Source organism: Equus quagga, chromosome 10 (assembly GCF_021613505.1).
Source record: "Equus quagga isolate Etosha38 chromosome 10, UCLA_HA_Equagga_1.0, whole genome shotgun sequence".
Lineage (NCBI taxonomy): Eukaryota > Metazoa > Chordata > Mammalia > Perissodactyla > Equidae > Equus > Equus quagga.
In genome coordinates this window covers 561,722-583,967 of record NC_060276.1, presented here as the reverse complement: position 1 = coordinate 583,967, position 22,246 = coordinate 561,722, and the positions used below count along the sequence as shown (strand labels likewise).

At 38.3% G+C, this 22,246-nt stretch overlaps 1 protein-coding gene across 2 annotated transcripts in view; it reads left to right on the top strand.

The window, feature by feature from the left end:
• Positions 1–22,246, top strand: part of BRCC3 (BRCA1/BRCA2-containing complex subunit 3) — a 91,316-nt gene that overhangs the window by 15,167 nt on the left and 53,903 nt on the right. For both annotated transcript variants that reach the window (XM_046673782.1, XM_046673783.1), the window contains exons 6-7: positions 2,426–2,514; positions 3,889–3,944. In XM_046673782.1, coding sequence (XP_046529738.1) covers positions 2,426–2,514; positions 3,889–3,944 — 145 coding nt within the window. The remainder of the gene's footprint in view (positions 1–2,425; positions 2,515–3,888; positions 3,945–22,246) is intronic.

Genomic DNA, 22,246 nt, shown 5'->3' with positions numbered 1-22,246 from the left:
CACAAACACTAAGACCGTAAAACTTGATTTTAAAAGAATTTCAGACTTACACAAAAATTGCAAGAGTAGTGTAAAGAAACAGATTCACGTTAATGTTTTGCCATATTTGCTTTATCATTTTCTCTCTCTATCCGCACATACACACTATTTGAGAGTAAGTTGTAGACATGATGCTCCTTTACCCCTACGTAACTTCATTGTGTAGTTTTGAAGAGCAAGATATTCACTTCAATAACTACAGTGCAATTATCAAAATCAGGAAATTTGATACTGATATAATCCTATTATGTAATGTACACAGCTTATTAAAATTTTGCCAATTATCCCAATTCTGTCCTTTTAGCAATTTTTCCTTTCCATTCCAGGATCCAATCTCAGACCACGCATGCCATTTGGTTTCATGTCATTTTAATCTCATTCTGTACCAGTTTCTCAGCCTTTTTCTCATTTCCAAACCTCTGAATTCCCCACCTCCTCCTTCACTTTCAGCAGATAACACTGCTTCCTAGTTTAATAGAGGAAATAAGAGTCATTAGAGAGGAATTTTCTCCATTTCTCTTTACTCACCTACTTGTCACTGTGCCCACCTTCTCCTTTTCCCTCCTCTTACAATAGAGAATGTATCTTTGCTCTTAGCTAATACCATCCCTCCACTCCTGCTCTCAATCTTTGCCCCCCACGTCCTCAAGAACCTTACACTCTTCATTTTGCTTCTCTGTCCTACTTCTATATCCCTTTCTCCTGTCCTGGATTCTTCCCATCATTTATTTGTTCCTTCAGCAAATAAATTTGGGTGTCCACTATGTGTCTGGCCCTCTTCAAGATGCTGGGGCTAAAGCAGCGAAAGAGAAAAACAAGGTCTTTGCTTTCATGGAGCTTTCAAACATGCCCATACCTCACATGTTGAAGAAAACACAACAGAAAACAGTTTTCCCAATCCCACTTCCCCTTCAAATCCATCTTGTCTTTCCCCTCACCTTCACTGCCAAACTCAAATGTGTCTCCATTTATGCTTTCTCACCATTCATGCATGTGCCTCACTCCACTCTAGTCTGGCTTTTAGCCCTTCACTCTATTGAAGTGGATCTTGCTAATGTCATCAGTGACATCCATGTTGAAAATCTAGTGAACTTTTTAAGTGTCCGTCTTATGTAGCATTTGATTAGAAGACTGGGAGTGTGAGGCCAAGTGAAGACAGTGTTTCAAGGAGGGCATAATCAGGTAAATTGAGGACCAGCAATAGATCATTGGTGATCTTGACATATTATGAACAGTAATCCTTTTCAGACTCAGATAGCAGTTCTTCAACAATGGTTGTGGATGAAATGGAATGGAACAAATGCTTATGAAGTACCTTTGATGTGCTAGGCATTGTGCTAAAAAAATCTTGCATTTAAAAAAAATATAAAACTCTGTGAGAGTAGGGATGATGTTTATCCTTATTTAATTGATGAGGAAATAGGCTTAAAGGTATTAAAATTTTACCAAGGTCATATAGCAGTACAGAGACCAATGCTGTATATTTTCGGCAACAGTTTGAGCCAGTATTTTCTTCACATTCATTGCTGAGTACTATTTGGCCTCACTTTTTACTTAGGAAGACGTCAGGGAGAAGTCCCAATCCAGATCAAAAGGTATGAATGCAAAGAATGTTTAAGAACATATTGCCAAACTAAGTGGGCATAAGTCACTGGACCAAACCATGCTCTGCAGTGTTTTGTTATACCTGATCTTTTGTATTCTTCATAAACAATGGTCTGAAGACTTTAGATCTTTAAATTTAGCCTCTGTTCAGTTTTTGGTAATCTTTTCACTAATCCTTTCAAATGTTATTTGGTGCCTGTTTATGATTTCCTTTTCAAAAATTGCATAAGCATATAGTGAGGTTTTGTTTCTACTGCCTGAAATGTTGAATTAAATTCTATTCTAATTGCTTCTATACAATGGTTTCCTCTATATGAATTTCCTCCATAATAGTTCTACACTTCCATTCTTTAGTATCAAGTCTAATATATTCACTTCCCCAGAAGCTGTCTATCAAAAAACTTATTCTAGGAAATCTTTTTTAGCTCCTTCCAATGCCTGCCTTTCTCTTTGAATCCCCTTGGAAGAAATTACTAGGTTTTTGTGGGCTAACTGAAGTTTTCCATTTTTCTCTTTCTGTGCCATATTTCAGAGCAGGGCTAGTCTTGGGCTAGGCGGCATAAAGTTAATAAGTTTTCTTATTTAATTGTAGACTTCGTAATATTTCCCTAACCTGGTAAAACATTTATACTGTGACAATCATGTTGTCCTTAGGGTGTGTCCCTGTCCTGCCTGTAGAATCTGAATCCTGGGAGGATTGTATGCCACTCTTTTCTTTAAATCTTCATGTTTGTGAGATATAGTTTACTGACAGCAGATTTTTATTTTTGTTTATTTGCAGATGTTCGTACACAAGCCATGTACCAGATGATGGATCAAGGCTTTGTAGGACTTATTTTTTCCTGTTTCATAGAAGATAAAAACACAAAGGTATTGTGTGTGTGTGTGTGTGTGCATGTATGTGTGTGTGTGTGTATTTATACACACACACACACACACACACATAGAATAGAGAAAATCTTTTTGCAATTTTAATAGAGTGGCCAGGGAAGGTTTCAATGAGAGGGGTCATTGAGTCAGGACCTGAAGAAAGTGAGGGAACAAGTCTTCTGGATTTCTTGGGGGAAGAACGTTCCAGGCTGAGGAAATAGCCAGTGCAAAGACCTTGAGGTGAGTGTGGCATGTTCAGGGGACATCGAGGAAGTCATTGTGGCTGCAGCAGAGCAAGGAATACTAGGACCATATGTCCCAGTTTGCCTCTGTCAGTCCCAGTTTTACCCCATTATCTCAGGCTCCTATTCAGTTAGCACCTTTCCTTCTTGGAAATGTCCTGGTTTGGACGATAACTCATTTGGCTATCCCACAGTTAGGTCTGAAAGATAGCTGGGGACCAGATCTTAAAAGGCCTTGGCTTTGACTCTGAGCTGGGAAGCCACTAGAGTGTGACTTTATGTTTTAATGGGATGTCTCTGGCTATTGTCTTGATAATAGACTAGACGGGGGGTGGAAGTGGGAGCATGGGGAGGGAATGGATGCAGAATCCATGATATCTGTGAAACCAGTTAGGAAGATACTGCAGTAATCTATGCAAGAGATGATGGAGATTTGACCACAGTGGTAGTGGTGGAAGCAATAAGTGGCTGGATTCTGCATATATTTTGATGGCTAATAATAGTAACAAGTGCTACCATTTATCACCTATTGTATGGTGCCTACTTATTAGGTGTTTTACATATGTATACTCGAACCCTGACAATAAACCTATCAGGACTATTATCATCCATATTTTATGGATGAGCCAACTGAAGCTCAGAGAAGTTAAGCAGTTCAATCAATGGCTAGTCTTGCCATCCTCTATTTAGAGTGCTGTTGTTTGAATTTTATGTTCATGTCAAGAGGTTTTACTACGTGTCAGTTCAAAGAGAAAGAAAATTACTATTTAACATTGTAGGTATGAATTTTGTCAAGACTATCAAGTGTGTCCTGTTGTTTAGTACATTAGTTATATTCTCAGAATCTGTTAGTAATGAATATTCTTCATAAAATCACTCTTTTCCAGAAACATTAGAGTTCAGTATCTTGAACTTTATACTTCATTTGAAATGCTTTAGGCTTTGTCATTGTGAATTTATTTATTGTCACTATAAATAGATTCCACCTTTGGAATCTCTTTTAACCTTCCAGTTCCAGAGGGGCCTTTGAGTTTTAGGTTAGAGTCTACTAAATTGCTATACTTTTTTCAATATTAATCCTTCTCTGTGTGATATTTCTTTCTTTCTTTTTTTTGTTTTTGTTTTTGCGTAGACTGGTCGGGTACTCTACACTTGCTTTCAATCCATACAGGCCCAAAAGAGCTCTGAGTAAGTATGACAGAGACATATATATGTATTGGTGGGTTAATCTCCAGTCCAGGGCATTGATTGTTTTGTTTCATTTTATGTCTTTCACTGGTAAGACATTAAGAATTCTATAGTCTACTTATAGCAATTAATGTCTCTGTGAGAAGTTAAAATCTCTTTAACATCTTGGATGTTGGTGATCATAGAAGCAGTCTGTTCATTGCAATTACATCACCACAGACCTGGTCCCATATTTCCTTTCCAGCAGTTATTCTAAACTGAATTGCACTGCTGCTTTTCCTTTCTCTCGTGAATTGTAAATCAAAGACTGGGTATGCAGAGTATAGACTCTTGTGTTTGCTGTGCCATAAACTTGTTTTCAGAATTACAGTGTCTCATTTAAATGTTTGCACAGCTTAGTTTCCTCATTTAAATTCAATTCGACCTAAATTAGCAAATCTTTTTTTTTTTGAGGAAGATTATCCCTGAGCTAACTACTGCCAATCCTCCTCTTTTTGCTGAGGAAGACTGGCCCTGAGCTAACATCCATGCCCATCTTCCTCTCCTTTATACGTGGGACGCCTACCACAGCATGGCTTTTGCCAAGTGGTGCCGTGTCCACACCCAGGATTCAAACTGGCGAGCCCTGGGCTGCTGAGAAGCGGAACATGCAAACCTAACCGCTGAGTCACTGGGCCGGCCCCTAAATTAGCAAATCTTAATTCAATATCTACTATATGCCAGGTACCATGGTTGGCACAATGAAAGCCAAGTTCATTATCTAATTGAGAGACAGAAGCAAAGGCTATCTTAAATTTTTTCTTATAATTATCAATTTATTATTATTGGATGGTTTGAAATAGCAGAGTGGGAAAAAAAACAGATGCCTGTCACTACAGAACTGATTTAAAAATTGTGATGCATCTAAAGAATTAAATAATATGCAGCCCTTAAAATAATACAAGGAAGCTCGGTAGTAATACAGAAATATCTCCAAGATAAGTTGTTAAATAAAGGCAAGGTACAAGAATGGTGTGTATAGCAGGCTGCCATTTGTGTAAGGATATGGAAGAGAAATATATACATGAACCCACAGCATACTTGCTTATAAAAACATAGAATATCTGGAAGGAAACATATCAGTCACCTCAGCAGAAAGGAATTAGAAATGAGGGATGTGGAGACTTCATTGTATCCTTTACATAGCTTTGGAATGTTGAACCATACAAAAGTGTCATGTGGTCAAGGAACTTTAATTTTTACAGTTTTGCTTAACCTGATAGATGCATGTGCGTAAAAATATCACATGGTACAGAAGAACTTATAATAGTCTCACTTCTTAGAAGGAATCACTTCTAATATTCTTTTTAGTTCTTCTGATGTTTACTTTGATATCTTTAAATAATATACTTTTGACACTCTTTCTTGATTTAATAATTTTAGATATTATCTGTTCTTATTGTGTTATCTTGCTCTCAAAAATAGGATTTAGCTCACTTACACTGCCCCATCTTCATTCTCCCAAATATAGTCACATTACTGCTTTTCATTCTGTTCTTCTGTTGGTTACTTTTCTAATCTTAAATAGTTTACTCCTTTATTTGTTCTTTCTCTTAATTGCAATAACATTGGTTTAGAACGTCATGTAAATTTCAGGTGTACATCATTATATTTTGATTTCTGTGTAGATTACATCATGCTCATCACCCAAAGACTAATTATAATCCGTCACCGCACACGTGTGCCTAATCACCCCTTTCGTCCTCCTCCCTCCCCCCCCCTTCCCCTCTGGTAACCACCAATCCAATCTCTGTCTCTATGTGATTGTTTGTTGTTGCTTTTATCTTCTACTTATGAGTGAGATCATACTGTATTTGACTTTCTCCCTCTGACTTATTTCGCTTAGCAGAATACCCTCAAGGTCCATCCATGTTGTCACAAATGGTCGGATTTCATTGTTTCTTTTTGTTTTTTCTTAAAGTATGGCACCTGAGGTAACATCTGTTGCCAATCTTATTTTTTTTTTCCTTCTTCTCCCCAAAGCCCCCCAGTACATAGTTGATATTCTAGTTGTAGGTCCTTCTGGTGGTGCTGTGTGGGACGTCACCTCAGCATGGCTTGATGAGTGGTGCCATGTCTGTGCCCAGGATCCAAACTGTCAAAACCCAGGGCCAGCAAAGCAGAGCACATGAACTTAACTGCTCGGCCATTGGGCTGGCCCCTTCGTTGTTTCTTATGGCTGAGTAGTATTCCATTGTGTATATATACCACATCTTCTTTATCCATTTGTCACCTGATGGGCACCAAGGTTGCTTCCAAGTCTTGGCTATTGTGAATAATGCTGCAGTGAACAAAGGGGTACATGTATCTTTATACATTTGTGTTCTCATGTTCTTTTGATAAATACCCAGCAGTGGAATAGCTGGATCGTATGGTAGATATATTCTTAATTTTTTGAGGAATCTCCATACTGTTTTCCATAGTGGGTATACCAGTTTGCACTCCCACCAGCAGTGTACAAGGGTTACCTTCTCTCCACATCCCCTCCAACACTTGTTTCCTGTCTTGTTAGTTATAGCCATTCTGACAGGAGTGAGGTGACATCTCATTGTAGTTTTGATTTGCATTTCCCTGAGAGTGATGTTGAACATCTTTTCATGTGCCTGTTGGCCATCTGTATATCTTCTTTGGAGAAATGTCTGTTCAGATCTTTTGCCCATTTTTTTAAACTGGGTTGTTAGCTTTTTTGTTATTGAGATGTATGAGTTCTTTATATATTTTGGATGTTAACCCCTTATCAGATAAATGGTTTGCAAATATCTTCTCCCAATTGGTAGGTTGTCTTTTCATTTTGTTGATGCTTTCCTTTGCTATGCAGAAGCTTTTTAGTTTGATGTAGTCCCATTTGTTTGTTATTTCTGTTGTTTCCTTTGCCCGGTCAGTCACGGTACTTGAAAATACGCTGCTAAGACCAGTGTCGCAGAGTGTACTGCCTATGTTTTCTTCTAGAAGTTTCATGACTTCAAGTCTTACATTCAAGTCTTTAGTCCATTTTGAGTTAATTTGTGTGTATGGTATCAGATAATGGTCTACTTTCAATCTTTTGCATGTGGCTGTCCAGTTTTCCCAGCACCATTCATTGAACAGATTTTCCTTTCTCCATTGTATGTTCTTGGCTCCCTTGTCGAAAATTAGCTGTCCACAGATGTGTAGGTTTATTTCTGGGCTCTCGATTCTCTTCCATTGATCTGCGTGTCTGTTTTTGTGCCAGTACCATGCTGTTTTGGTTACTATAGCTTTGTAGTATATTTTGAAATCAGGGAGTGTGATACCTCCAGCTTTGTTCTTTTTCATCAGGATTCCTTTGTCTATTCGGGGTCTTTTGTTGTTCCATATAAATTTTAGGATTCTTTGCTCTATTTCTGTAAAAAATGTCATTGGAACTTTGACAGGGATTGCGTTGAGTCTGTAGATTGCCTTATGAAATAAGGACATTTTAACTATGGTAATTCTTCCAATCCAAGAGCACAGAACATCTTTCCATTTCTTTGTGTCTTCAGTTTCTTTCAACAATGTTTTATTGTTTTCAGTGTGCAGATCTTTTCACCTCTTTGGTTAAGTTTATTCCTAGATAGTTTGTTCTTTTTGTAGCAATTGTAAGTGAGATTGTATTCCAAATTTCTCTTTCTGCTACTTTGTTGTTAGTATATAGAAATGCAACTGATTTTTGTATGTTGATTTTGTATCCTGCAACTTGACCATATTCATTTATTTCTAAAAGTTTTTTAGTGGGTTCTTGAGGGTTTTCTGTGTATAAAATCATGTCATCTGCAAATGGTGACAGTTTCACTTCTTCCTTTCCAATTTGGATTCCTTTTATCTCTTTTTCTTGCCTGATTGCTCTGGCTAAGACTTCCACTACTGTGTTAAATAAGAGTGGTGACAGTGGGCATCCTTGTCCAGTTCCTGTTCTTAGAAGGATTGCTTTCAGTTTTTCTCCATTGGGAATGATAGTAGTTGGGGGTTTGTCATAGATGGCCTTTATTATATTGAGGTACTTTCCTTCTATACCCATTTTATTCAGAGTGTTTATCACAAGTGGATGCTGTATCTTGTCAAATGCTTTCTCTGCATTTATTGAGATAATCATCTGATTTTTATTCTTCATTTTGTTAATGTCATCTATCACAGTGATTAATTGCAGATGTTGAGCCATCCCTGCATCCCTGTAATGAAACCCGCTTGATCCTGATGTAGGATCTTTTTAACGTATAGTTATATTTGATTTGGTACTGTTTTGTTGAGGATTTTTGCATTGATGTTCATCAGTGATATTGGCCTGTAATTTTCTTTTTTTGTGTTGTCCTTGTCTGGTTTTGGTATCAGGGTAGTGTCGGGTTTGTAGAATGAGTTAGGAAGCTTCCCCTCCTCTTCAATTTTTTGGAAGAGTTTGAGAAGGATAGGTATTGATTCTTCTTTGAATGTTTGGCAGAATTCACCAGGGAAGCCGTCTGATCCTGGACTTTTACTTTTTGGGAGGTTTTTTATTACCTTTTCAATCTCCTTACTGGTGGTTGTTCTATTCAAATTCTCTATTTCTTCTTGATTCAGTTTTGGAAGGTTGTAAGAATTTATCCATTTCTTCTAGATTATCCAATTTGTTGACGTATAGTTTTTCATAGTCTTCTCTTATTTTCTTTTGTATTTCTGAGTTGTAATTTCTCCTCTTTCATTTCTGATTTTATGTATTGGAGGCTTCTCTTTTTCTTAGCGGGTCTAGCTAAAAGTTTGTCAATTTTGTTTATCTTTTCAAAGAATCAGCTCTTGGTTTCATTGATTTTTTTTCTTTTTCTTTTTAGTCTCTATTTCATTTATTTTTGCTCCGATTTTTATTATTTCCTTCCTTCTGCTGATTTTTGGCTTTGTTCTTCTTTTTCCAGTACCTTTAGATGCGCTTTTAGATTGTCTATTTGGGAGTTTTCTTCTTTGTTGAGGTAGGGCTGAATTGCTAGAAACTTCCCTCCTGGAACCACTTTGGCTGTATCCAATACATTTTGGCATGTTGTATTTTCATTTTCATTTGTCTCCAAGTAGTTTTTGATTTCTGTCTTGATGTCTTCATTGACTCTGTTGTTGTTCAGTAGCATTTTGTTTAATCTCCACATATTCGTGGCTTTTCTGATTTTCTCCTGGCAGTTGATTTCTAGTTTCATACCTTTGTGGTCAGAAAAGATGCTTGGTATTATTTCAGTCTTCTTAAATTTATTGAAACTTGTTTTGTGACCTAATATGTGATCAATCCTTGAGAATGTTCCATGTGCATTTGAAAAGAATGTGTATTCTGCAGTTTTTGGATAGAATGTTCTGTATATATCTACTAAGTCCACCTGGTCTAACGTGTCATTTAAGGCCAGTGTTTTCTTGTTGATCTCTTTGGATGCTCTATCCATTGGTGTAAGTGGAGTGTTAAAGTTCCTTACTATTATTGTGCTACTCTCTGTTTCTCCTTTTATGTTTGTTAATAATTGCATTGTATGTTTAGGTGCTCCTATGTTGGGTGCGTAGATATTTATAAATGTTATATCCTCTTGTTGGATTGTTCTCCTTATCATTATGTACTGATCTTCTTTGTCTCTTGTTACAGTTTTTGTTTCAAGGTCTATTTTGTCTGATATAAGTATTGCTACCCCAGCTTTCTTTTCTTTGCCATTTGCAAGGAGTATCTTTTTCCATCCCTTCGCTTTGAGTTTGTGAGTATCTTTGGGTGTGAAGTGTGTCTCTCTTTTTTTTGTTGTTTTTTTGAGGAAGATCAGCCCTGAGCTAACTACTGTCAATCCTCCTCTTTTTGCTGAGGAAGACTGGCCCTAAGCTAACATCCATGCCCATCTTCCTCTACTTTATACCTTGGATGCCTACCACAGCATGGCTTTTGCCAAGTGGTGCCATGTCTGCATCTGGGATCCAGACTGGCGAACGCCAGGCTGCTGAGAAGCAGAACGTGCAAACTTAACCGCTGCACCACCCGGCCAGCCCTGAATCGTGTCTCTTGTATGCAGCATATATATCGGTCTTCTTTTTTATCCAGTCTGCCACCCTGTGCCTTTTGATTGGAGCATTTAGTCCATTGACATTTAAAGCAGCTATTGATAAATATGTACTTATTGCCATTTTGTTAATTTCTTTCTGGGTGTTTTAGTAGATCTTCTCTGTTCCTTCTTCTCTTGCTCTCTTTCCTTGTGGTTTGATGGCTTTCTTTAGTGTTATGTTTGGGTTCCTTTCTCTTAATTATTTGTGTATTTATGATAGGTTTCTGCTTTGTGATTACCATGAAATTCATATATAATTATCTACTTATGTAGCAATCTATATTGAGTTGATGGTCTCCTTAGTTTGACCTCTTTCTAATAGCTCTAGTATTTTGCTCCCCTCTGACATTCTATGTTTTTGATATCATATCTAACCCCTTTTTTTGTGCGTGTTTATCCCTTACTCTCTTATCATTGAAACAGGTAATTGTAGTGCTTTTCTCTTTTGACCTCCATATTATTTTCATAGATGGTTGATCTACGACCTTTAGTATATTTTTGCCTTTACCAGTGATTGTATTGTGTTTCTGTTGGATAATTTTCTTATTCCTATTTGTGGACTTCTCTTTTCCACCTAAATAAGTCCCTTTAGCATTCCTTGTAAGGCTGGTTTCTTGGCGATAAACTCCTTTAGTTTTTGCTTGTCTAGGAAACTCTTTATCTCCTTCCATTTTGAATGATAACATTGCTGGGTAGAGTATTCCTGGATGTAGGTTTTTTCCTTTTGGCACTTTAAATATATTGTGCCACTCCCTTCTAGCCTGTAAGCTTTCTGATGAGAAGTCAGCTGATAGTCTTATTGGGATTCCTTTGTATCTCACTTGTTGCTTTTCTCTTTCAGCTTTTAGGATTCTCTCTTTATCTTTAATTTTGGACATTTTAATTATAACGTGTCTTGGTGTGGGCCTCTTTGGATTCATCTTGTTTGGTGCTTTCTGTACTTGGATGTCTGTTTCCTTCCTTATGTTAGGAAGGTTTTCAGCTATTATTTCTTCAAATAGATTCTCTGTCCCTTTGTCTCTCTCTTCTCCTTCTGCGACACCTCCAAGACAATTGTTAGTGTGCTTACTGTTGTCCCTGAGGTCCCTTAGGCTGTTCTTCTTCTTTTTAATTCCTTTTCCTTGATCTCTTCAGCTTGAGTGACTTCCTTTAATCTTTTGTCCAGCTTGCTGATCTGTTCTTCTGTATCATCTACTCTGCTGTTGTCTCTCTAGTGAATTTTTCATTTCCAGTATTGTATTGTATTCCTTTTTTTTAATTGAGTTCATAATAGTTTACATCATTGTGAAGTTTCAGTTGTACGTTATTCCTTGTCTGTCACCATATAAGTGCTCCCCTTCACCCCCTGTGCCCACCTCCTACCCCTTTCCCTTGGTAACCACTGAACGTGTCTCATTATCTGTGTGTTTATTTATCTTCCACATATGAGTGCAATCATACGGTGTTTGTCTTTCTCAGTCTGGCTCATTTCACTTAACATAATATCCTCCAGGTCCATCCATGGTATTGCAAATGGGATGATTTTGTCCTTTTTATGGCTGAGTAGTATTCCATTGTATATATATATATATATATATATATATATATATACCCCTTTTTCTTTATCCCGTCATTGGTTGATGGGTGCTTGGATTGCTTCCATGTCTTGGCTATTGTGAATGGTACTGCAATGAACATAGGGGTACATGTGTTAGTTTGGATTGTTGAATTCAAGTTGTTTGGATAGATACCCAGTAGTGGCATAGCTGGGTCATATCCTATTTCTGTTTTTAATTTTTTTGAGTAATCTACATCCTTTTTTCCATAGTGGCTGCACCAGCTTGCTTTCCCACCAGCAGTGTATGAGGGTTGCCATTTCTTGACATCTTCTTCAATGTTTGTTATTTTTAGGCTTAGTCAACATAGCCAGTTTAACACGTGTAAGAAGGTATCTTGGTATAGTTTTGATTTGCTTTTCCCTCATGATTAGTGATGTTGAACATCTTTCCATGTGCTTATTGACCATTTGTGTATCTTCTTTGGAAAAATGTCTGTTCATATCCTCTGCCCATTTTTTTGTCCAACTGTTTGATTTTTTGTTGTTCAGTTGTGTAAGTTCTGTATATATTATGGCAATTAATCCCTTGTCAGATATATGACTGGCAGATATTTTCTTCTAATTGGTGGGTTGTGTTTTTGTTTTGATCATAGTTTCCTTTGCCTTGCAAAAGCTCTTTAGTCTGATGAAGTCCCACTTGTTTATTTTTCCTTTTGTTTCCCTTCTCTGAGAAGACATGCTATTCGAAAAGATCCTTTTAAGTTTGATGTCAAGGAGTGTACTACGTATATTTTCTTCTCAAGGTTTTATAGTTCCAGGTCTTACCTTCAAGTCTTTGATTCATTTTGAGTTTATTTTTGTGTATGGCGTAAGATAATGGTCTACATTCATTCTTCTGCATGTGGCTGTCCAGATTTCCCAACACCATTTATTGAAGAGTCTGCCTTTTCTCCATTGTATGTCTTGGCCCCTGTGTCGAAGATTAGCTGTCCATAGATGCGCGGTTTCATTTCTTGCCTTCAGTTCTGTTCCATTGATCTGTGTGCCTGTTTTTGTATCAGTACCATGCTGTTTTAATTACTTTGGTTTTGTAGTGCCTTTCTAAGTCATAGATTCTGATGCCTCCTGCTTTGTTCTTTTTTCTTAGGATTGCGTTAGCTATTCGGGGTCTTTTGTTGCCCCATATGAATTTTAGGATTCTTGGTTGTATTTCCATGATTAATGTCATTGGGATTCTGATTGGGATTGCATTGAATCTGTAGATAGCTTTGGGTAGTATGGACATTTTAACCATGTTTATTCTTCTGATCCATGTGCTTTGAATGTCATTCCATTTCTTTATGTCATCATTGATTTCTTTCAATAATGTCTTATAGTTTTCATTGTATAGATCTTTCACCTCTAGTTAAATTCATTCCTAGGTATTTTGGTGTTTTTGTTGCTATTGTAAATGGGATTATATTCTTGAGTTCTCTTTCTGTTAGTTCATTATTGGAGTATAGAAATGCAATTGATTGTTGTAAGTTGATTTTGCACTCTGCAACTTTACTGTAGTTGTTGATTACTTTTAATAGCTTTCCAATGGATTCTTTATAGTGTTCTATATGTAAGATTATGTCATCTGCAATCAGTGAGAGTTTTGCTTCTTCATTTCCTATTTGGATTCCTTTTATTCCTTTCACTTGCCTACTTGCTCTGCCCAAAATCTCTACTACTATGTTGAATAAGAGTGGTGATAGTGGGCACTCTTGTCTTGTGTCTGTTCTCAGAGGGCTGGCGTTCAGTTTTTCCCCATTGAGTATGATGTTAGCTGTGGGTTTGTCATATATGGCCTTTATTATGTTGAGGTAATTTCCTTCTATCCCCATTTTGTTACATGTTTTTATCATAAATGGCTGTTGGATCTTGTCAAATGTTTTCTCTGCATCTTCTGTGATGATCATGTGGATTTTATTCCTCATTTTGTCAACGTGGTATATCACCTTGATTGATTTGTGGATGTTGAACCATCCCTGTGTCCCTGGTATAAATACCACTTGATCATGATGTATGATCTTTTGATGTATTACTGTATTCCAGTTGCCAATATTTTCTTGAGGAATTTTGCGTTTATGTTCATCAGTAGTATCGGCCTGTAGTTTTCCGTTTTTTGTGTTGTCTTTGTCAGCCTTTGGTATCAGAGTGATTTTGGCCTCTTAGACTGTGTGAAGAAGCATTCCGTCTTCTGTAATTTTTTGGAACAGCTTAAGAGGGATAGGTATTAAATCCTCTTTGAATATTTAGTAGAATTCTCCAGGGAAGCCATCTCGTCCAGAACTTAAATTTTTTCGGATGTTTTTGATTACTGATTCATTGTCTTTACTTGCAGTTGGTCTATTCAGAGTATCTTTTTCTTCTTGATTCACCTTTCACAGGTTGTAAGAATCTAAGAGTTTATCCTTTTCTTCTAGATTGTGCATTTTTTTGGCATCTAGCTTTTTGTAGTATTCTTTTTTAATCCTTTGTAGTTCTGTGGTAACCATTGTAATGTCTTCTGTTACATTTCTACTTTTATTTATCTGAGTTTTCTCTCTCTTTTTCTTTGAAAGTCTGGCTAGGAGTTTCTAAGTTTTGTTTATCTTCCCAGAGAACCAGCTCTTTATTTCATTGATCTTTTCTACAGCCTTTTTTTTGTTTCAAATATATTTATTTCTGCTCTGATTTTTATTATTTCTCTCCTTCTCCTGACTGTGCGCTTTGTTTGTTCTTTTTCTGATTCAGTTAGGTGTAGTTTGAGATTGCTTATTGGATTTTTCTTGTTTATTAAGGTGAGCCTGTATTGTGATGAATTTCCCTCTTAGGACTGCTTTTGCTGCATCCCCTATGAGTTGGTATGGTATGTTTTCATTTTTATTTGTCTCCAGATATTTTTCGATTTCTCCTTTAATTTCTTCAATGCTCCATTGGTTGTTCAATAGCATGTTGTTTAGTTTCCTCATCTTTGTCCCCTTCTCAGCTTTTTTCTTGTAATTTCTAGCTTCACAGCATTGTGGTTGGAACAGATGCTTGTTATTTTGCAATTTTCTTGAAATTATTGAGGCTTGCCTTGTTTCCCATCATATAGTCTATCCTGTAGAATGTTCCATGCGCACTTGGGAAGAATGTGTATTCTGCTGTTTTTGGATGGGTGTTCTATGTACAGCTATTAATTCCATCTGGTCCAGCTTTTCTTGTAGTTCCCCTGTTTCCTTGTTGACTTTTTGTCTGTATGATCTATCCATTGATATGAGTGTCATGTTAAGGTCCCTTACTATCATTGTATAGTTGTTGACACCTCCTTTTAGGTATCTTAATAGTTTATTTATGTACTTTAGTGTTCCTGTGTTGGATGCATAGATATTTATAAGTGTTATGCTTTGGTGGAGTGTCCCTTTGGTCATTATGTACTACCCCTCTTTGTCTCTCTTTACCTGTCTCATCTGGAAGTCTACTTTGTCTGCTATGAGTATTGCGACACCTGCTTTCTTTCATTTGCCATTTGCTTGGAGTATCATCTTCCATCACTTCACTCTAAGCCTTCGTTTGTCGTCGGAACTGAGATGTGTTTTGTGGAGGAAGCATATCGTTTGATCTTGTTCTTTTAATCTGTCTCGCCGCTCTGTTTTTTAATTGGAGAATTCAGTCCATTTACGTTTAGGATGATAGTCGATATATGAGGGCTTAGTGCTGCCATTTTATCACTCATTTTCTGGTTCTCCTGTGTTTCCTTTGTTTCTCATCTTGTGTATTTTGGTCTACCAATTGAGTTGTGTAGTTTTTAATGTTGAGTTTCGTAGTTTTCTCCTTATTTGTGTCTCTGTTCTGCTTTCTTGTTTAGTGGTTACGATGAGGTTTTTATGCAAAATCTTGTAGATAAGATTGTCTATTTTCTGATGGCCTCTTATTTACTTAGACTAAACCAATTTAGTCCCCTTCCTCTTCCCCTCTTATGTGGTTTTTATCACATCTTATTCCGTCTTGTGTTGTGAGTTTGTCATTAAAATGACAATCTTATCTTTGTTTTTGGTGTTTGCCTTTCCTTTATTTTTAATGTTATACTTGAGTATTTGCTAACCTGTTCTGAGGTATAGCTAGAATTTTCTGATTTTGTCTACCTATTTATCTCCTTACTCCGAGCTTTGTAGCCCATTTCCTTTTTTTTTTTTTCCTTCAAGTATAAGGGCATTCTTGAGGATTTCTTCTGGGGGGATATTGTGACCACAAACTCCCTTACTTTTTGTTTATCTGGGTAAGTTTCTATTTCTCCTTCATACCTAAAGGATATTTTTGATGGATAGAATTTTCTTGGCTGAAAGTTTTTCTCCTCCAAAGATTTGTATATGTCATTCCAGCCTCTCCTAGCCTGTAAGATTTCTGCTGAGAAATCTGCTGAAAGTCTGTTAGGGGTTCCTTAGTATGTTATTTTTTTCTGCCCTTCTGCCCTTAGTATTTTTTGTTTGTCATTGACTTTTGCCAGTTTTACTAATACATGCCTTGCAATTAGGTCTTTTTACACTGACATACTTAGGAGGTCTGATGGCCTCCTTCCCATGGATTTCCATCCCCTTCCTCACATTTGGAAAGTTCTCTGCTATTAATACTTTGAACAAGCTTTCTGCTGCTTTCTCATTCTCTTCTTCCTCTGGAATACCTATTATTCTTATGTGGCATTTCCTAATTTAGTTGGATATTTCTCATACTTTCTTCCTTAGTTTTTAGTCTTAGTTATCTCTCTTCCTCTATCTGGAGCATTTCATTATGTCTATCCTAGATTATGCTGATTCGCTCCTCTATGATGTCCACTAGAGTATTCAGGGAATCCATATTTTGTTTTATCTGCTCCATTGTGCTTTCAATCTCCAGTATTTCTGCTTGGCTCTTCTTTACAGTTTCAGTCTCTTTTGTGAAATAGCTCCTGAAATCATTGTATTGTCTATCTGCATTCTCTTTTAACTAATTGAGTTTTTTGATGATAGCTATTTTGAATTACCTGTCATTTAGATTACATGTTTCTGTGTCTTCACGATTGATTTCTAGTTACTTGTCATTTTGCTTCTGGTCTGGTGATTTAATATAAATCTTGATAACGCTAGAGGGCGTGGCTTTGTTTCTTCACATACTGATATTATTTGATTACTGTTACCACCTGTCACCACTGGGTGGGTGTCAAGAGCTGCATATTTTGAGCCTTCTATGTTCCGCCAAGATCCCAGGTGCTGGAGTTTGGACCTGGGCGGATGAGTGCAGGGGTGTTTTCTTTTCTCCTGCGTGCTCTCGGGGGCTCCTCTTCCCTTGCTGTCTCCTCTGCTGGCCTGTCAGCTTGATGTACACACCCCTGTTATAGCTACTCATTTCAGTAGGGTCTTTCCCCAGGCTCCAAGGGACCTCAAGGATCTATGACGTTCCTGTGAAGGTGTGCCCCCTGCCCCCTTTCTTCCCTGTCAGGCTGAGTGTGCAATTCCAGGATTGCAGTCTTTTGGGGGAGGGAGTGAAACTTTCTCTTAACCCCTCCCACCTCCTCGAAGTGGGGCTCCAGCCTCTCCACCTTCTGACGTCTGGTTGTGTGGGTCGCTCAGGTGTCTTTTTCTGTTGTTTGGATGTCCTCTGTTTGAATATGAATCTCCTTTTTGTTGTATCTTGGAGGGGAGAGTTACCCGGGTGAGCTTATGACGTCGGTGTTGTATTCTTCATTTCTCATCTGTTCCTTTTTATGTTTTCCAATTTTTTGTTGAAGTTCTTGCTGAGTTCATTCATTCTTCTCCAAAGATCTGTGAGCAGCCTTAGGATTTTTTGTTTGAACTCTTTGTCAAGTAGGTTATTTATTTCTGTTTCCTTTAGTTCCTTTTCTGTGGTTTTGTCCTTTTCCCTTACTTGGAACACATTCCTTTGTCTCCTCATTTTGCATCCTTCTCTGCTTATATCTATGTATTAGTAAGGTCAGGTATGTCTCCAAATCTTGGAGAAGTGGGCTTATGTAAGAGATGCCTCATGAGGCCCAGCAATGTGCTTCCCTCTCGTCACCAGTTCCATATGTTCCAGGAGTATCCCGGTGTGGGCTACCTGTATCCTTCTGTTTTGGCAGGGTTCCTCTTGCTTCAGGTGCCCAGGGAAGCTAGGCTGTCTCCCTGGCCAGCTGGTCGTAATGCTAAGCTGTGTGTGCCTGCTATGGACACTTCAGTCACTTTATTGGGCATGGGGAGCCCCAGCACAGTTGGCTGCAAGGTCTAATAGCCCATCCCTGTTGCAGTTTTTCTGTTGAGTAGGCCCCCAGCATGACTGGTTGCTAGGCTCATGGGCTTACATTTGCTGTAGGCCTCTGGCCTGCAAGGCTATTGTCAGCTCTCTCAGGATTGCAGCTCAGTTGGGCAGGCCCCAGGCATGGGAGTACCCAATTATTTCAGGCTTTTGAAGGCAGGACCGATCCCCTATGTGGCTGTTTGAGAGGCATAAGTCTGCTACAGCTGGCAAGCCCCACCACCCACATGGCTACAGACACCATCAACACAGTCCTGCCCTGTGTGTAATCCCTGATCCCTTGAAGTGGACCCAGTCGTCCCACTACAGAGGCCCCACCTACTCTGTCAATGCAAGCCTGCTCCTCGTGCATGCCCTGCCTGACAGAGGTGGACCCATTGGCCTGACTGCAAAGGTTTCAGGCACCCCACCTATGTGAGCCCAGAAGTTTCCTGAGGCCTTGCTGTTGGGTGGTGCCAGTCCCTAGGGCAGGCTGTCTGCCCTGGCTCAGTAGGATTAAATCCATGCTCTAGTGGGCAGGGCAGGCCCTGAGCTAACAGGCGACCAGAACTCCAATGGCATCTGCCAGTGTCTGTGTTAGCACGCCTGTGCTACGTCACCATAATGGCTGCCACCAATGTCTCAGTCCCTGGGGTGGTCTCACTGAGCTGCACCCGCAGCCTATCAAGTGAGTCTCTTCACCAAAGGATTGTGCACTTTTCTTCCTGGTGATTTTAGGTTGCTTTCTGAAATAGGTGAATTTGTGCATGGGCTGTTTAAGAACAGGCTTTTTTCCCCCCCATATGTCAATTTCTTTTCTGGGGACATTCTCGATTGTTATTAGCCAGCAAAGCCACATGTTATGACACTCATCTTGGTTGTGCTGAGTCCAAAAGCTGCTTATAGTGGTCACGCTCCCCCACTAAGGTCCCACACTCCTCCAGGGAAGGCTGCGTACCTTAGGATTGCTCCTGGCTGTGAAGTGCTGTGGCTTGATGGTGGCTTTTTTGTCTCCAGAAAGGAATTTCCTCCTCTTCCACCTCAGTCCGCATTGGCCTTGTTGTGGGGGTTCTTTTTATCCAGTTTTCAGTTCTCTCTCAGGGGTAGTTGTTCCTAGGGTTGTTGTAAATTTGTTGTGTCCATGGGACGAGGTGAGTTCAGAGTCTGCCAACATTGTGATCTTGATGCTCTCTCTCTGCCCCTTTATTTATTCTATCAATTAGAGACAACAGACAGTATCTTTTGTCTCCATATTGTTACTTGCAGTTTTGCCATATACCTTTATATTTTCACAGTTGCAAACATCTATGTTCTGTTTTCTAACCATAATTACATTTTCTGTGCTTTATCTACTAGTTGATTCTCAGGGTATAAAATGAAGTATTTATGATTATGTAAGTGTTATTCTGTGCACAACCAAGCAGTGTAAAGTAGTATACTGTAATTCCATTTCCTTTCTTATATAACTTTTTGTTTATTCATGGAGTTTTTTTGTTTTTTGTTTTTTAAGATTTTATTTTTCCTTTTTTCTCCCCAAAGCCTCCCAGTACATACTTGTGTATTTTTTGTTGTGGGTTCTTCTAGCTGTGGCATGTGGGACACCGCCTCAATGTGGTCTGACTAGTGGTGCCATGTCCACGCCCAGGATCTGAACTGGAGAAACCGTGGGCCGCTGAAGCAGAGTGCGTGAACTTAACCACTTGGCCATGGGGCCGGCCCCTATTCATGGAGTTTTTTAATGGCTTTCTCCGCCTCTATTTTTTCTGCCTTTATTACCTTCCTGAGTGCCAAATTCTTAGGAATAATATAAATATCTGTAGAATCCCTGCTTTTCCTAGGATCACTCCCTGAAAACCTCCTTCTTCCTACCATAATCTGGGACTTTCCTTCATTTCTCTCCTGGGATGTATCTGTTGTCTGAATTTAATGTCATCTTTCTTGTTCACTCTATTAATGTCATTTTGCTGTTAAAGACCCTCTAGTAACTTCCTAAGAAAGGTGTGCAATTGAGCTAAACCTGACTTTGTGCTTGTCTGAAAATGTTTTTATTCTTCATTAATAATCCTAATGGATAAAGAATTTTAAATTGATATTTTCCCCTTCAGAACCTTAAAGGCATTGTTTCACTGTTTTTAAGCATCTAGTGTTATTGATGAAAAGTGTTTTATCAATCCAATTCTTGTTCTTCTGTAGGAAAATTTTTTTCTTTCTCTCTGACAAGTTTTCGGAGCTTCTCTATCCTTGATGTTGTGAAATTTTATGATATATCTAGAGTGTGGATATTCTATGATTCAAACTCTTGGACACTTTCAATCACACAGCACTTCTCCTTCAGATCTTCTAGTTCTCTGCTATAATTTCCTTTTATATACCCAGATAAAATAATCCATAAACTATGCAGTTCCTGGAAATAGAAAATCTTATTTATAATTCCATCCAATTGCATATTTTAAAGTTTCTTCAATTTTAAATCAGTCTTTAGGGGATAATTTCTCATTCTTACAATTACCCTTCTTCTCCCCATGTTTAACTCTAAGACAGCATCTGAAGTATTGGGGAGATTATGTAAATGAACTTATGCTGTAGGGACAGGAGGCTTCTTTGTCTTGTGCTGGTTTTGGGAATCAGGGCAGGAGTCCTTCTGTTCATGGTCACTGTTCACTTTCACTTACCCAATATACTTCTTCTCTTTCATGGACTTGTAATTTAATCTACTTTCTCAGGTATATTCTTGATTTTTATCTTCAAACTCTTTCATTGAGATTTTTCCCTGTTTAGTGGTTATTCCCGTTACAGTTTCCTGTTCTTGATTTATTGATATAATATTGAAATGTTAAATTTTCTCATGTTTTTTTCAGTTGTGTTTCCTCTGTGGTCATTTTTTCTGTTTATTTTTATCTTTCTTGTCCATCCTCTTTTAAGAACAGGGCAACAAAACGATGATAGCTCATCATTGGTAGCCTTAGCTTGTCAACAGGAGGCTTCATTTTAGGGTCATTGGGTTGAGAGCCAGCCATTTTTTTCAAGGATCACTAAATGTTAGATTTCAGGTATCTTGCTCTGGGGTACCAATCTTAACAATTGCTGCCATTTTTTTTCCTCCCAGATAGTTTATTCTGTTAGTTAGGAGAACTCTTGCCACTGCTGCTGCTTTTGCTCCTAAAGATGATGATGATTTTGGCATAAGAATGGAAGCCTGGTTACTAACAGAGGCCCAATTGTGGAAGAACACAAAAGAGAATTAAGTAGTGTCCCAAGTTTCTGGCAGGAGGACCAAAAGGTATAGCCACCTCCAGGAAATCACATAAGGGGAGGAGTGTAACAAAGCAACTTCATAAAATTATTTATATACTTGAGCCATCTATGTATAGATCTGATCCTACTTAGGATAATTGTCCAGTCAACCAGCACACAGGTCCCATACTTACCACTAGGTAGTTCACATGCAGGAAAGATCTGAAGAGCAGTACAAAGTCTCTGAAAATTGAACTGACGTTGGAACCACAGCCCACTCTGGGCATTTCAACCTGAAATTAGTCGTGTTTCCTGCTATAATGGAAACAATAATGTTCTCCATAGAATATAAACAAGACTTGGTATCTCTCAACATAATATTCAGAATACCCAGGATGCAATTCAGAATTACTTGGCATGTGAAGAACCACAAACATTTCAACTTACATGGAAAAGGATAATCAACTCATGCCAACACTGAGATGACAGTGATGTAAGAAATATTTTATAAAGACTTTAAAGCAGCTATTACAAAAATGTTCCCAAAAAACACCACAAATACTCCTGCAAGAAATATTTGAATAGAAAGTCTCAGCAAACAAATGCAAGATGTAAAGAACCAAGTGCAAACTTTATAACTGAAAAATATGATCACTGAAATACAAGACTCACTGGATGGACTTGATAGCAGAGGAACAATGGACAGAGGAAAGAGTCAGTAAACTTTGATGATAGATCAGTAGAAATTATCCAATCTGAATAAGAGAAAAAAATATTGACTAGAAAAGTGAATAGAGTGACATCAAGAAAAATGGCAGAGTAGGAAGCTTAAAAAGTCCTCCTCCACAAAAACAGCAAGTAATCCAGCAAAAACTGCCAGAATCAACTTTATTGAAACTCTTTAAACTAATCAAAACTTTATAGCAACCAGGTAAATGCTTAAGAAAAAACTGCACAATCTCAGCATTTAAGGAAATCTCTGTTAATTCATTAGTTGGCCACTAAGCCATCACATGTTATGGCTCAGTGGTCACACATAACAAAGAATATAGACTATAAAAAATCAGTTCAGGGGGCCGGCCCCATGGCCGAGTGGTTAAGTTCACACACTCCGCAACAGTGGCCCAGTGTTTCATCGGTTCAAATCCTGGGCATGGACATGGCACCTCTCATCAAGCCATGCTGAGGCAGCATCCCATATGCCACAACCAGAA